Raw genomic sequence first — 13,131 nt, 5'->3', positions numbered from 1 at the left:
TATAAGCAAGATGATTACTGATAATTCACCACCACCCACCATGAATGCGATCTCCTAGGAAGCTGTATACACTTGCCTTGCCACCCCATCCCACCTCACCCCAAGCAAAGTCTAGGCTTCAGTTATAAAATTCAGAGAGTTGGTAATGGCGTGCTGAAACCGGCATTGCCTGGTGCTGCTGGGACATTGTGTGGATAATAGTACTGAATGTAACTAAACTAAGCACTTGTTGTACAGCTGGCAGACTGGCAGCAAGAGGGTTTTCAAACCTCATGAAGGCTAGTGACCTTATTTTCTGCTTTGGTGGTCCTAGTAATATTCCTCACTCCCATTCTCTACAGTTACGTCACTAGGCGTTACTTCAAAGTAGCTGGCATAACTGTTCTATGCCACAAAAAAATTCTGTTGAAACCAGCTAAACCTTTCTCGGCAGCCTGTGTTGGGGTATGGAACGTTTGGGCCCTTCAGCAGTTTCTCTGTTTTGCTGTGTTGCCTGATTATGGCATTTGTTTCTCTTGTCTCCTTTATGATATTACATAGTGATTGATAACTGCAGTTCCATGTGCGGCCAGCAATATAGTTAGTCCATTCTTTCTCAGGAAAATGGAACAGAACAATAGCAGTTACACCTCAGCCTGGGGGGAGCGTTATCAAGATCTGGGGTCAGAACTGTCTGACTTGGCCCTTTCTTCTGCAAGAGAAGTAGACTGGTTTCCAGAAAGGACAGCTGTGTTTTGAGATATGAGAGATTAAACCAGTGGTCTGGGCAGAGGTCACGGCTGAAACCCTGATTCTTTGAGTAACTCATTATGTGCCTCTCCGTTCAGCTTAAAGTGAAAGAAAGCCCTGCTTAAACACCAGCCAGTGCGGGCGGGTGGAATGGAGAAGGCTGTTACTGATCCCTTTGTAGCAGTTAATAAATGCAGAGGGTTGCTGCAGGAGAGCCTGGAGGGGTTTCTCTCTTTCAGGTAGCTTGGTGGTGGTTATCATAGATATACACCTTACTCCCAGCAACAGACAACAATAGTGGGTCACAGTCAGCCCTGACTGGAAGAGACTGTTAGCTGCAGATTTTCTTCTTCATCCATTTTAATGGGAAGTGAAGTAGCTCTTTAAACTGGGGTCTGGCTGTCTTAAGAAAGTTTATTCTTATATTCGGTGTGTTGACTACTCTCTCTTGCTGTCTCATGGCTTTCAAGGCAGAATCTGGAACTACAAAACTTTCTTCCTGGAACTCAAATTGAATTTTTTAAATCTGTTAGGAGCTCTCTGAGCTCTAGGCCATTGGTCCAATCCAGTAACTGGATTTTATACAGCCAGTGTAGCAGATTCTCTTCAGTGTTTCCTCTCTTTAAAAATCAAATGATTTGTCCATTGTTCTTTACGTCACACCCTTCCTTACATTTAACTTGCTCAGAATACATATAGGCTAAGTCTGCACTTCGCACCTTTTAGTGACACAGCTGCTAGAAGGTGCGCAGTGTAGCCACTCTTCGTCGGCAGGAGAGCTCTCCCGCCAACAAAGCACTGTTCACACCGGCGCTTTTTGTCAGTAAAACTCTTGTCTTTCGGGGGGGGTGTGTGTGTTTTTTTCACAACCCTGAACGACCGAAGTTTTACCGACAAAAGTGCAGTGTAGACAAAGCCTTAATGTTACCCTTCTGTGCGTCTAGAGAAGACCCATTGGCCGCTGCTCTTTGTTAGCCTGCTCAGCTGGTGGTTCAGCTTGTGTGTATTCAGGGAATCAGTAAGTGAAGAGAAGTGAGATTACTCAGTGAAGCATCATCACTTTCTCTCCACCCAGGCCCAGAGTGAGTTCCTAGTCCCTGCTTTTAAAGAGCACTTCCTCCACTTGGAATTCCAGTGTGGCTGGCTCTCTCTCTGGTGTGACCAAAGGGACAATACAAGAAAGGAATTGATCTAGCTAGCTTTTGGGTTCCCCTCAAGCTACACATAGAACTAGACAGGAGAGCCCGTGACTAACTCGTCTCCTCCTTTCCCATCTCCTTCAGTAATTCATTGCGTCAGTTCTGAGTTTTTCATGGTTGGCCAAAAGAAAGAAGCGAAGTCGCAAATGTAGCTTGTGAGGTGTTTGGTCCTGCTCCGAGCTCACCTACTTGCGGTTCTATCTGTTTCCTTTTGTGAAATGTGCCAGTAACAGTCTGAAAATAGGAGCACAGGGCTCTTTTTATTTTCAACGAGCACCTAACATAGCACCACTTTTTCTGTCCTGGGTGCCTTGGCAGTCCTGTGGCTGGAAAGCCAAACCCAGCGTGTCTTTGAGACAGGGAGAAGAAATAAAACTGTTTAAAGTCTTTTTTATTTTCTATTTTTTTTTCCAGTAAGAAATAAAATGTGATGGTAATGACAACTGCAGCTTTTTGGACTTGCTCTGATTTCTTTTTGGGATGAAAACTTAGTTCTTTTGCACCCCCTAATGGCACGGTTTCCAGGTGCATATTGAAGCTTTCCAGTATGTTCAGGGATCTTCAGAATTCAAACCACACACTCATGATTCATACAGGAATTCTAAAGTGTAGCCATCTTATGTAGGGAGGGGATCTCTGCTACAGTTGTCTGCAACTCCTGAAAATGGCTGTTGGATGGCGTGTCTGTTTTTCCTGGCATCCAGCCTAGAAAATTTCACATCGGTTACGTTAGAGCCCGTTGCTTCTAGCTGGTGTTCCTTGTCCTCACACAACGGTCACTGACAGTATGTAACAGCAAAGTCCAATGAAAAGAACTTTGATCTTGCACCCACTGTAGTGAGTTCTCTGCTCGGACAGGGCCAGACAATGAACAGAGCATCAACTTGGATACAATGTTCCGACCCCTCAGATGTTTAACTGCATCTTTGAATTAGTAGCAGGCCTAAGTCTCCTCTCTGAGCTGTAACGTTCGGTCACACGTTTGCACAGAGGTGGTAGATTATTTAAAAAATCTTTACCATTTTTTCCTTCAAAATTTAAAAAACACTGATTTTTCACAAGAAAAATATTCTGAAAGTATGGACTGAAATAAACGAAGCAGGTATATTTTAAAATATACACCTCTTCTGCTGAACAGTCATAGCCTCCGTACGTATGCCTGGAGCGCAGGCAGATAAGGCCTGATTCAAAGCCCCCTGCAACCAGTGGGTCAGACCATGTGTGATTTTATATTGTCCACAACCTAGCTGAAACGGAGCTTTGCACGATGCCAGGTTTTTAAGAACAATTTTAAAAAATATTAAGCTCATGGAAACACTACAGGGAAAGTGGCCCCATCCCAGTGGGAGGCAGCTGACAGAAGACAGTGGGACTTCCTGAGCCAAGAAATGACCGTAACAACATGGAACACAGTTGTTGTGTAGAACAACTGCAGAGCATTTACTGGGAAACTACAGAAGCATAACTCTGAAGTGAAGTCATATTTCCCCTAAACATAAGTGCCTCAAACCTGTAAACTCAGTAAGAGCAAATCTGCTCATGAAAGTTTGGCGATGGGAAAAGCAACTTAGCAAGATAAAATGAGATCTCAAGTACTATGCTGAGACTGTCACTTGTGTTACTCTTATCCCTGTGGAACAGTTATAAGTTTCTTGGTCACCAAATAATCTCCTATTAGCATTCCTTTGTAGTCTAACCATGAAATCCACGCACTTCCAGTGCTGTCTTTTCTAACATGGAAACTCAAAAGAACAATAGGACCAAGTACAGCTGTCCTAGGAGGAACAGCTCGGTAAGAGCTTTGTGTCCGATTAGTTGGCTGTTTGTAGCTGGGGAAGAGGAGTCACCTATATGGAATTTTGTCTGGTGGGTGGGTCATTCAGTTTTCATGGAACAGAGAAGTCATTTAACATATGCCTTGCTGGAAAAACAGATTAATGTGAGGTCTGCCTGTCACGCCCAATTGGAGAAGATTTATTTTGTACTTTTTCAGAAAATACAGATTCCTTCATCAGTAACCTGGACTATGTGTTTGACTAATGTTTAACTACCTGTTGAAACAATAAAGCTCTCAAACCTTGGCAGTGATATCGTCCTTGCACATCTTTAGTTCCCCCTGTATCCTATCCCTACGCTGGAGGGTGGGGATAGGATACAGAGGGACCTAGACAAATTGGAGAATTGGTCCAAAAGAAATGTGATGAGGTTCAACAAGGACAAGTGCAGAGTCCTGCACTTGGGACGGAAGAATCCCATGCACTGCTACAGACTAGGGACCGAGTGGCTAGGCAGCAGTTCTGCAGAAAAGGACCTGGGGTTACAGTGGACGAGAAGCTGGATATGAGTCAACAGTGTGCTCTTGTTGCCAAGAAGGCTAACGGCATTTTGGGCTGTATAAGTAGGGGCATTGCCAGCAGATTGAGGGACGTGATCATTCCCCTCTATTCGGCATTGGTGAGGCCTCATCTGGAGTACTATGTCCAGTTTTGGGCCCCACACTACAAGAAGGATGTGGAAACATTGGAAAGAGTCCAGCGGAGAGCAGCAAAAATGATTAGGGGGCTGGAGCACATGATTTATGGGGAGAGGCTGAGGGAACTGGGATTGTTTAGTCTGCAGAAGAGAAGAATGAGGGGGGATTTGATAGCTGCTTTCAACTACCTGAAAGGGGGTTCCAAAGAGGATGGATCTAGACTGTTCTCAGTGGTAGCAGATGACAGAACAAGGAGCAATGGTCTCAAGTTGCAGTGGGGGAGGCTTAGGTTGGATATTAGGAAAAACTTTTTCACTAGGAGGATGGTGAAGCACTGGAATGGGTTACCTAGGGAGGTGGTGGAATCTCCTTCCTTAGAGGTTTTTAAAGTCAGGCTTGACAAAGCCCTGGCTGGGATGATTTAGTTGGGATTAGGTCCTGCTTTGAGCAGGGGGTTGGACTAGATACCTCCTGAGATCCCTTCCAACCCTGATATTCTATGATTAACAGATCTTTGTTGCAACATGAAAAGCTGCTGACTCAGCTGTATTGGAAATGCAGGCTATGACTTTTATTTCCCTTTGGCTAGTAACTTGGCTGCTTGTTTTAAATATCTCCTTTATCTCGGTATTTGCTTTTCATTAATACAATTTGTGGCATCGCTGTTTAGATTAAACACAGCCGGGCATGTCGTTCACTTCCTTGAAACCCCTATTCCTAAACCTTGGAGAGAGACAGAATTTATCTAGTGACAAGGGCCTGTGATCAGCCAACCCTCATGGACCTGGCATTTATAAATTAGCTTTGCATTTCTGAGTGTTTGTGGAGCTGCCTTCTTGGGGGAAGCAGTTCTCCAAACAGATCTCTAGGGCTGAGTGGGACTGAGAGCTTCCCCTTCCTATCCATTAGAATGACCGGGGTGGCTGTGGAGTTGGCCAGGAAGTCACTGAAGGATGCTGGTGTGTTCCAGTTGGGAGGGATGTGTGGAAGCTTCCTGTGACCAGGGTTCTGCGTGGAATGGATGGGTAGCAGCATGTCTCAGATAGAAGAAGTCAGGTCAGCTCATGGGGTGGGGGCTGAAAGTTTGGCTTGGCATTTGTTGCAGGGGAGAAGATTATCTCTGCAGCCACTCTGTCAGCTTCAGGCTGAGGGTGTGAGAAGCACTAGAACTAATGGATCTCAACCTGCTAATGTTCCAGGGGAACCATACAATTCGGACTTGGCTCAGGTCACTCAAGCATCCATTTTTCCCAACCTGTTACCCATCCTGGACTCCAGTGAATTAACCCCACGCAGCACCCTGTGGATGGTACACCTCCTCCGTTAACCGGCTGCCACGCATCTGCACCACCATCTCAAATGTATTGCTAAAGTTACAGAACTGGGAGATTCCAAGGCCTTGCAACTATTGTAGGAAACTCGATTAAAGATGGAGTCAGCTGTGCAGACTTTGTCTCTGAGCGATATTGAACCTGCCTAATTGCTGGTGCTGCAGGAACTCAGTACAACGACCAGGCCCTGCCTGAGCAGCTCATTGCAATTCATTTCCATGCTGGAGTCCCAGACCCATTTCCATCCCCCCAGCAATACTCTAGTCCAGGGGTTCTCAGACTTTCGTACTAGTGACCCCTTTCACCTAGCAAGCCACTGAGTGTGACCCCCCCCCTTATCAATTAAAAACACTTTTTTTTAATATATTTAACACTATTATAAATGCTGGAGGCGAAGTGGGGTTTGGGGTGGAGGCTGACAGCTCGCGACCCCCCATGTAATAACCTCACAGCCCCCTGAGGGGTCCCACCCCCCTGGTCTAGTCCAGGTTGAGGAAGGGCAGCTGATTTATAGTGAATTGTGTCATTTTGGCGAAGGTTTTGTTCACCAAGTCTGTATTCTTTTTTCTGAGTGTCTAAGACAACCCCGATGGCAGATGCCTGCAGTTCAGGGTGCTTCTCTTCCAGGCATGTGGAGAGCATTTTTTCCGTGCTCTGTGCTGCCTGAGCTGTATGCCACTGATTCACAAATGCTCATAGAATGTGCTGTTGCTCACCCATTGGAGGGCAGTGACATGGATCTTAAATATCCCTTTTGGCTGTGAAGCATTCATTTCTTGCATGCAACTGCTTCTGAGTCTCACAATGTCTGGATCGCTCCAAATGGAGGGGTCCCCGGGGGGAGGGTCACCGTTTTGGGTGGTGACATCAAAATAGACTTCATACACCACGAACGTGGTAAGCCGCAAACAGCTGTGTAAAACAAATAAAACGGACTATTAATGTGCTGCTTTGTGGCCAGCTGTTCTGAGCTGTAAACTGAGAACTAAGGTCGGGATGGATGAACAGGCGCACACCGACTGCCCTGCAAAGCTCTTGGTATTCCGTCACCAGAGGGGGAGTGTTACTTTTCAGAAGGCATGGATGGGCTGGAATCCTACTCGGCTTGGAATCCAGTGGGCAGACGTGGGTGTAGTGAGACCCAGATCCCCGCCCACTGGTTCACAACTGTTTGTTGTTTTGAGTTTGTAAAAGGCCCTGAGCTCCAGGCAAATCTCATGACCATAAGCCGCGTACGACGGCTTTAAAAGGGTATCGCCGTTTCGCTTACGTGTGGGAAGGGCGGTCAGCCATGCTGAAGATAAAGCCTGGCCAAATAATCCTGACGGATCTAACCACAGGCAAGGGCCACTTGACTTCAAAGCAAAGGAGGCGCCTCTTTCAAGGGCAGGCCCTGAGTTAGGTTCCTAAATCAACACTTCAGCACCCACTTAGGCACCTGGATGGTGCACTGCAGCTTATACACAAGCATGAAAATTTGACTTCATGGCTTAACGAAACGCCTTTGTAGATGCTCTCAGGTTGGGGAAAGCACTTTACCTGTGACCCTGCAGCTCCTGGGGATCTCATGGGAAAATCCCCAGGCATGCTGTGCCAACCAGCAGTTGGTTGGAGAGGCCTGTTAATATGAAAACCCTGAGAGGGAAGGTCCTGGGGCTTTAGTACAACCCAGAAAAGTCCCTGTTTACTTGAAGTGCAGAGCTAACGATTTAGTGAATTCTTGCATGGCACTTGATCAGAAACCAGACACACTCTATAAAGTTATGCAGTGAAGCAAGCACACCCGGGAGCAGCAGGCAAGCACCGCTGCAAAGCAGAGCCGTGTGCTCTGGACCTTCCTGGGAGCAAATACGAAGAAGCATATCAGGAACTTCCTTTTGTTCGGCTTTGGAGTTCTGTTAAATGAAAGGGACCTGGTATCCCCATCTACTTAACCCCGCTATTCCCGTGCTGCAGCAGCTTCTCTTAGACTCGGGTTACCTGAGGTTGTGACAAGGACTTTGAGCATGCCTGATAGGAGCTGCCTGAGCAGGGGGATCAGAAAGATTAGCAGTCGTGGTTACAATTTCATCTACTTGTGATTCTGTGTGGGACCCAAATGCTCACCCCTCTCCCCTCTTATTTCCCCTTGCTTCCAGAATAGGCATTAGTCACAGGGCGCTTATTGTCAGGGTTCCTGCAAAACACGAGGACCTTGGCAACAAAGCTTTCGCTCCCACGCGGAAACTCCTGCTCATCCCAGGGACTCCTTAGCAGGGAACTTGGTCCCTGTGTGCACAGGCAGGCAGAAGAATCTATCCGCAAAATGTTGTTTGTCTGAATGCTTCACTCTTTGGCTCTGTCAGGAGAGTGTCCTCTTTGCAGACTGGGCCGTCAGTGACTTTGCAAGCTGTATTGTGGTAGTCGCTCAGGACTTCTCGAGTTCGGTCGCTTTCCAAAGAATGTTCTCAGTGTCCTTGAGACATTTTTCAGTTCATTCCATTTAAAAAATATTCATCATGTAAAATGTTTCCTAAAATAATGCTGAAAAATCTCTCTGCGAGAGTCACCTGATTCCTCGGAGTGCCGATTTGGTTCCAGTGGACAGGAGAATGGAAAGTGTTTCTCATGGGGCACACAGAAACACTACAGTTGTTTTTATTATGAATCATAGCTTTTCTTTCCATATTTGGCAGTGTTTGACCCTCAGGCAGCTGTCCAGGGTCATTCCTTTCCAATTTAGTTTATTAGGGAAAACAAACGAAAAAGCGAAGTTAATGCCGAGGTTCTGAGATAACGTGCATATCTCTGTTTCTCCAGGAGCACCCCGTGAGGGCCAGGGAAAATGTGCTTCAACAACTAAACCCTGACGACTGACTGGGGGGGGCTCTAGAACTTCCCTCTCCCTCCCCCTGCACTTTCTAAAGTATTTAATAAGAAAAGTTCAAACGTGAAATGTTTCATTCGCTGTAGCACATTTTCTGTAGTCTGCGGGAGATGGGGACTGTGTAATATTCCTGTCTCCATTTGTACCGTTTTGGAATAATCCTGACCAGGACTTTAGCAAGAGCGACCATTGGTCATGTGGACTTACTGGCATTGCGGCATGTTGGCGTCAATCTGTGGGAGACCAAGTGCTCTGATGGGAGGGTGTCAGAACCTGGAAAGGCCATTTTGCTCACTTTTAGAATGTGCTGGAGACCGTGTCAGAGCCTTCAGTGATAACTGTGCCTGAAGCTTATGAGGGCTCCCAATACAGCGACTTGCAGCTTACTGAGAATTGGGCAGGTCTAGAGCAGATTTCTGAGAAAACCACTAGTTCAGGTCAAAGACGGCAACACCTCCAAGCCCCAACTGGGATCAGAGCCCCATTGTGCCAGGCTTGGTCTAAGGCCCTGATCCTACAGCAGGCTCCCCCGGGTGCAGTGCTCCATCCAAGACGGGTAAAGGGTGTGAGGAGGGAAGTTTGATCATCTCCACTTTGTCTGAGGATAATGTCCTTATGGCATGGTCTATCAGTTTTCCAAGGTAAGTTGGTGGAAACTCAGTTGCACAGGGTGTTTTAAAACATAACTGGGCAAAGCCCTCAAGAATCTTCTACAGAGAACCATCCTGGCCCTTCCCAAGGGCTGGAGCAGAGGGGGTCTCTAGATTGCCCCTGAGTGTTGGTCCAATCTCTCTCTTTAATTTTTCAAGAAAAATGTAATGACTAAGGTGAGAGACGAGGACAGCAGGCATTCTTACAGCCCTCAGCCCGAAGGAAATGCAGACGTACACAGCTGATGCTGATGTTTTTCACTTGTTTGTTGTTTGTGTTCTGGTGGGGTTTGTGGGGTGTCTTTTTGCCATGGGAAGCCCTAGCATAAGACCATGAGATCAGCATGTGTATAAATGTAATCTATAGAACGTGATTTTTTTTTTTTAGAAACAATATCCTGTAGGAGACGTGTTCCTTTCGTTGTCATCTAAATAGTTCCATGTGACACCAGCTTCATGGATTTCCCCCCATGTTTGTTGCTCATTTAAAATTGATCTTTCTCCATGAAAGCAGCATTTTGACAGTTTTTTCTCCATTCTGCCCAGGAGCTGGGGGAGAGGAGAAATCTGTAATAGTTCGGTTGGGTCCTGATCCCTTCCCTCCTACTGAAAGCTTCATTTCATCAGCTTGTCCCAATATGCAGGGTTGTAGCCAGTCCCCACTTTGCTTCTGACACTGTAAGTAGCTGCTGATCATTCTTTCTCTGTCTCTCTTGCAGGGTTGAGTTCCAGAATAAGTTCTACATTGGCACTGGATTCAAGTTCCTCCCGTTCTCGTTTGACAACATCCGTGAAGGAAAATTGGACGATTAGAGCCCCCCTCAGCCTGAGCAGTGTTAGACTCGAACCGCTGGTGTGTTGTGCTGTGGTTAGCCCTTGTCCCCTGTGTGTTTGTGTTGTGAAGTTGTGTGTAGCTCCCCTGCCATGATGTGCTGCTTCTGAGAAAATAACTTCTATTGCAGCTGCCCGAAGTATCTGTCTGAGGCTGTTAAGTGGAGAGCTGTGACGTCACTGTAGCAAGCTTAGCTGACATCGCTTCAGAGTCACTGCTTTCCGCCCTGAGCAAACAGCTTGTTTAGTGCTGTACGTGTTTACAGGGGGGGTTGGATAGGAAGTGTCTGGACTTGGTGTATTTAATCATGTATCGATTTATGATATTGTACAGTAATTAGCTCCTTGGCAGAGTCCCGTAAAGCACTGTGGGGAAAATACAGCCTCCTATTGCATTAGGAACAGGACGTGCAAACTTCGGCCTGCCCGTAGCCCAGCTAATCTGAGAGGGAAGCATTTAGAGGGAAGAGTCTGATGTCTTTGCCGCCTCTGTTTAAACAAACTGAGATCCACTGATGCACAGAGGGGTCTTGGGGAAAGCTGGGGCCATGTGCAACCCAGAGCAGTCCCTCTTGCTTCCACATGTGCAGCGTTCTTACTGTGCGTGAGCGATCTGTTCTCGCGGATCGTGAATGGTGCTTTCTTCACACCATACTGCTGGGTGCATCCTAGCTCAGGGAGCCGGGGGCAACAGAGCACACTCCCGTCCCCCGGCTGTTGTCAATTCACTGTAGCCTCCTGCAGTTGCCGTTTCTAGCCTGCAGCATTCCTGCCCGCTGCCTGGGGCTGGGGAAGCTGGGCAAATGGGTTCTGACACGCTTCGCGGAAGGGTCCACTCTCACTTTCCAGCCCTGCCTGTACTCTCAGCCCGGGGAGTCGGGTCTCTTGTTTCCTCAGCAATGTCCCAGTGTTTCTCAAACTCGACACAGGCATGTGCCCACCACGGTCTGCACCTAACTTACCTAAACCAGCACCCATGCTCAACTGTAACCTGGGGAGCCTGCCAGCAAGGACCGGCTTACCCTGGCACAGCCCGACCCTGCAGCCTGCTCGTCTGTGTTGTCATGGGGGCTGCAGTTTGTCTGCCCTGCTGTCTGCGCAAAGAGAACGTACCTGCTTCCCCGTAACTCTCCAAAAGCCCAGGCATGCAAGCCAAACAAACCCAGGGCTGGTGCAGTGGGGCAGGGAGTGTTTTCTGTTTCCTCTCTGGGACTGGGGTCAGTCAGTGCTGTTTGGGCTGCTGGCGAAGTGGAGAACCCGGCAGGGTCCTTGGGCTATTCAGTTCCCTCAAGGGCCGAACGCTGGGCTTCCACAAAATTCCCAGCTCCGGCTGACCTAGAGAGCCAGGCCCTGGATTCAGAGACCTTGTGACTAGATCAGTGCCAGAGTCCTGCTTGAACTGGTGATGGTCTGTGTGGTGTGGGAGGGCCGGGCAGATGTCAGTGATGTCAGTCCATAATGGACCGGAGTGGTGGAAGCAGGACATCCTGGGCATTTGTTTGGTCCCTACTGGAGCTGCAGGCTATAGTCATGAAGGTGTTTCTCTCCCTTCTCTGTCACACATGTACGTGTGCACAGATAACTGCATCTGCTGCCATGGAACCTGTCTCATTTCTTCTGGTCTCAGAGGCTCCATTGCGATTGTCTGTATCTCTCCATCTGCCAACGCTGGCCTATTCTTAGCAATCATGCAACCAAGGAGAGTGAACTCTTGGCATTTTGTTCCGAAAAGTCTGTTGTTCATCAGTGCCGCCCCTCTGGGGCTGGGCTGTATGATGCTGTCGCTGGGACTTGGACACCAAGTGCAGGGGCGGCTGGTAATGTTACCAAACCCACATGAAACTCCACATTCTTCCCCTCCCAGTGGAGTGGAGGGGAGTGGTAGGAGCCGCTCTGCGGGACATGGGCATTGCGTTCCCTGCCGGCTTGGTGGGGCTGAAGGACGGGCTCCGGGCTGCCAGGACGTCAGATGTGCACCTTTGACTATTGCGTAATGAAGTTAGTAAAATCCGATATTCCAGGGACTCTGAGGGTTGGTCATGCTAAGTAACTCCCACACACTTGGACATCCGATCAAGCGTTAGATGGCAGATAATTGCCCCAGAGAACCTCCCAGGCACGGCCGCACTTGTCCTGTCCAAAGTCACCTTGTGAAGGGGGCAAAGGCTGGGACTCATTGCAATGGCCTCTGTGGGAACAGGGTTTAAGGGTCACTCGGAGGGCAGCAGGTGCCTGTTCCCCTTGTGCGGGGTGTGAATAGTCACTTCCCTGTTGGAAATAGCCTCAGGGGTGGTGATGTGTGTTTAAGCCCTCTGTGTTGCACAGCCTGCTGTAACAGATGCACTGTATGGGGGGGTGGGGGCGGGGGTGGGATAGATACTAATGAAACCATGACTGGAATCATTTAGAACTGGCCATCCAATGGGAAAATGCCATGAAATGCAGGATTCACCGAAGTGGTGTGAGAATTAAAAGGATCAACCGGAATGTCTGAGCGAGGCTGGGTGGGGCAGACAGGTCCAGCCGGGTGTTTCTAGCCACAGCCTGTGTAACTATCCCGGTGTGGGAGGCGCACAGGGATTTGCGGTAATTGAGCCGGATTCTGTTTACATGTTGTTTTTACTGTGTGTTTACAATCCTGTTTTGTGCGCAGTGCAAGGTGAAATGAAGTCTGATCTGCAGCCGAAGCCGTAACACTAACTACCCTGCTGGCTTTGTCGTGACTCACCCTACACATTACATTGCTGGAGTTGAGTGTAACCTGAGCTGTCTGCATTTATTCCTTCCAGGGAGTGGCAGGGCCTTCCCGTTCCTCTCAGCCTGGGGCTGCTCTCTGCTAGCCGGGCACTGGGGGCAGAGGGCAGGAGGCACTTGCTGGGCCATGTTAGGGTCACCGAGATGCGGTTGGGTAGCGCTGCCTCCATCCCGCAGTGAGCGATGGAACCCAAGCGGGGGCCGACAGATGCAGCTACTTAATAAAATGGCACTTGTCTACTAGAGCGCCCAATTGGGAATCTAGACCTGAGCTCCCGGAGCAGGTGGTCTGCCGCGG

The 13,131-nt window shown here is 48.3% G+C and overlaps 1 protein-coding gene across 2 annotated transcripts in view; it reads left to right on the top strand.

Annotated features, from left to right (window-relative positions):
- ATP6V0A1 (ATPase H+ transporting V0 subunit a1) overlaps window positions 1–12,828 on the top strand; it is a 47,916-nt gene extending 35,088 nt beyond the window's left edge. For both annotated transcript variants that reach the window (XM_026654783.1, XM_026654782.1), the window contains exon 21: window positions 9,968–12,828. In XM_026654783.1, the coding sequence (XP_026510568.1) occupies window positions 9,968–10,061 (94 nt within the window). In that variant the 3' untranslated portion in view covers window positions 10,062–12,828. The remainder of the gene's footprint in view (window positions 1–9,967) is intronic.
- The last annotated feature ends 303 nt before the right edge of the window (window positions 12,829–13,131 follow it).

This window comes from Terrapene carolina, unplaced genomic scaffold, assembly GCF_002925995.2.
Source record: "Terrapene carolina triunguis isolate 2854851 unplaced genomic scaffold, T_m_triunguis-2.0 Scaffold193, whole genome shotgun sequence".
NCBI classification, from domain to species: domain Eukaryota; kingdom Metazoa; phylum Chordata; order Testudines; family Emydidae; genus Terrapene; species Terrapene triunguis.
Note: the sequence above shows the minus strand (reverse complement) of the source record. Positions and strands in the feature narration are given on the sequence as shown.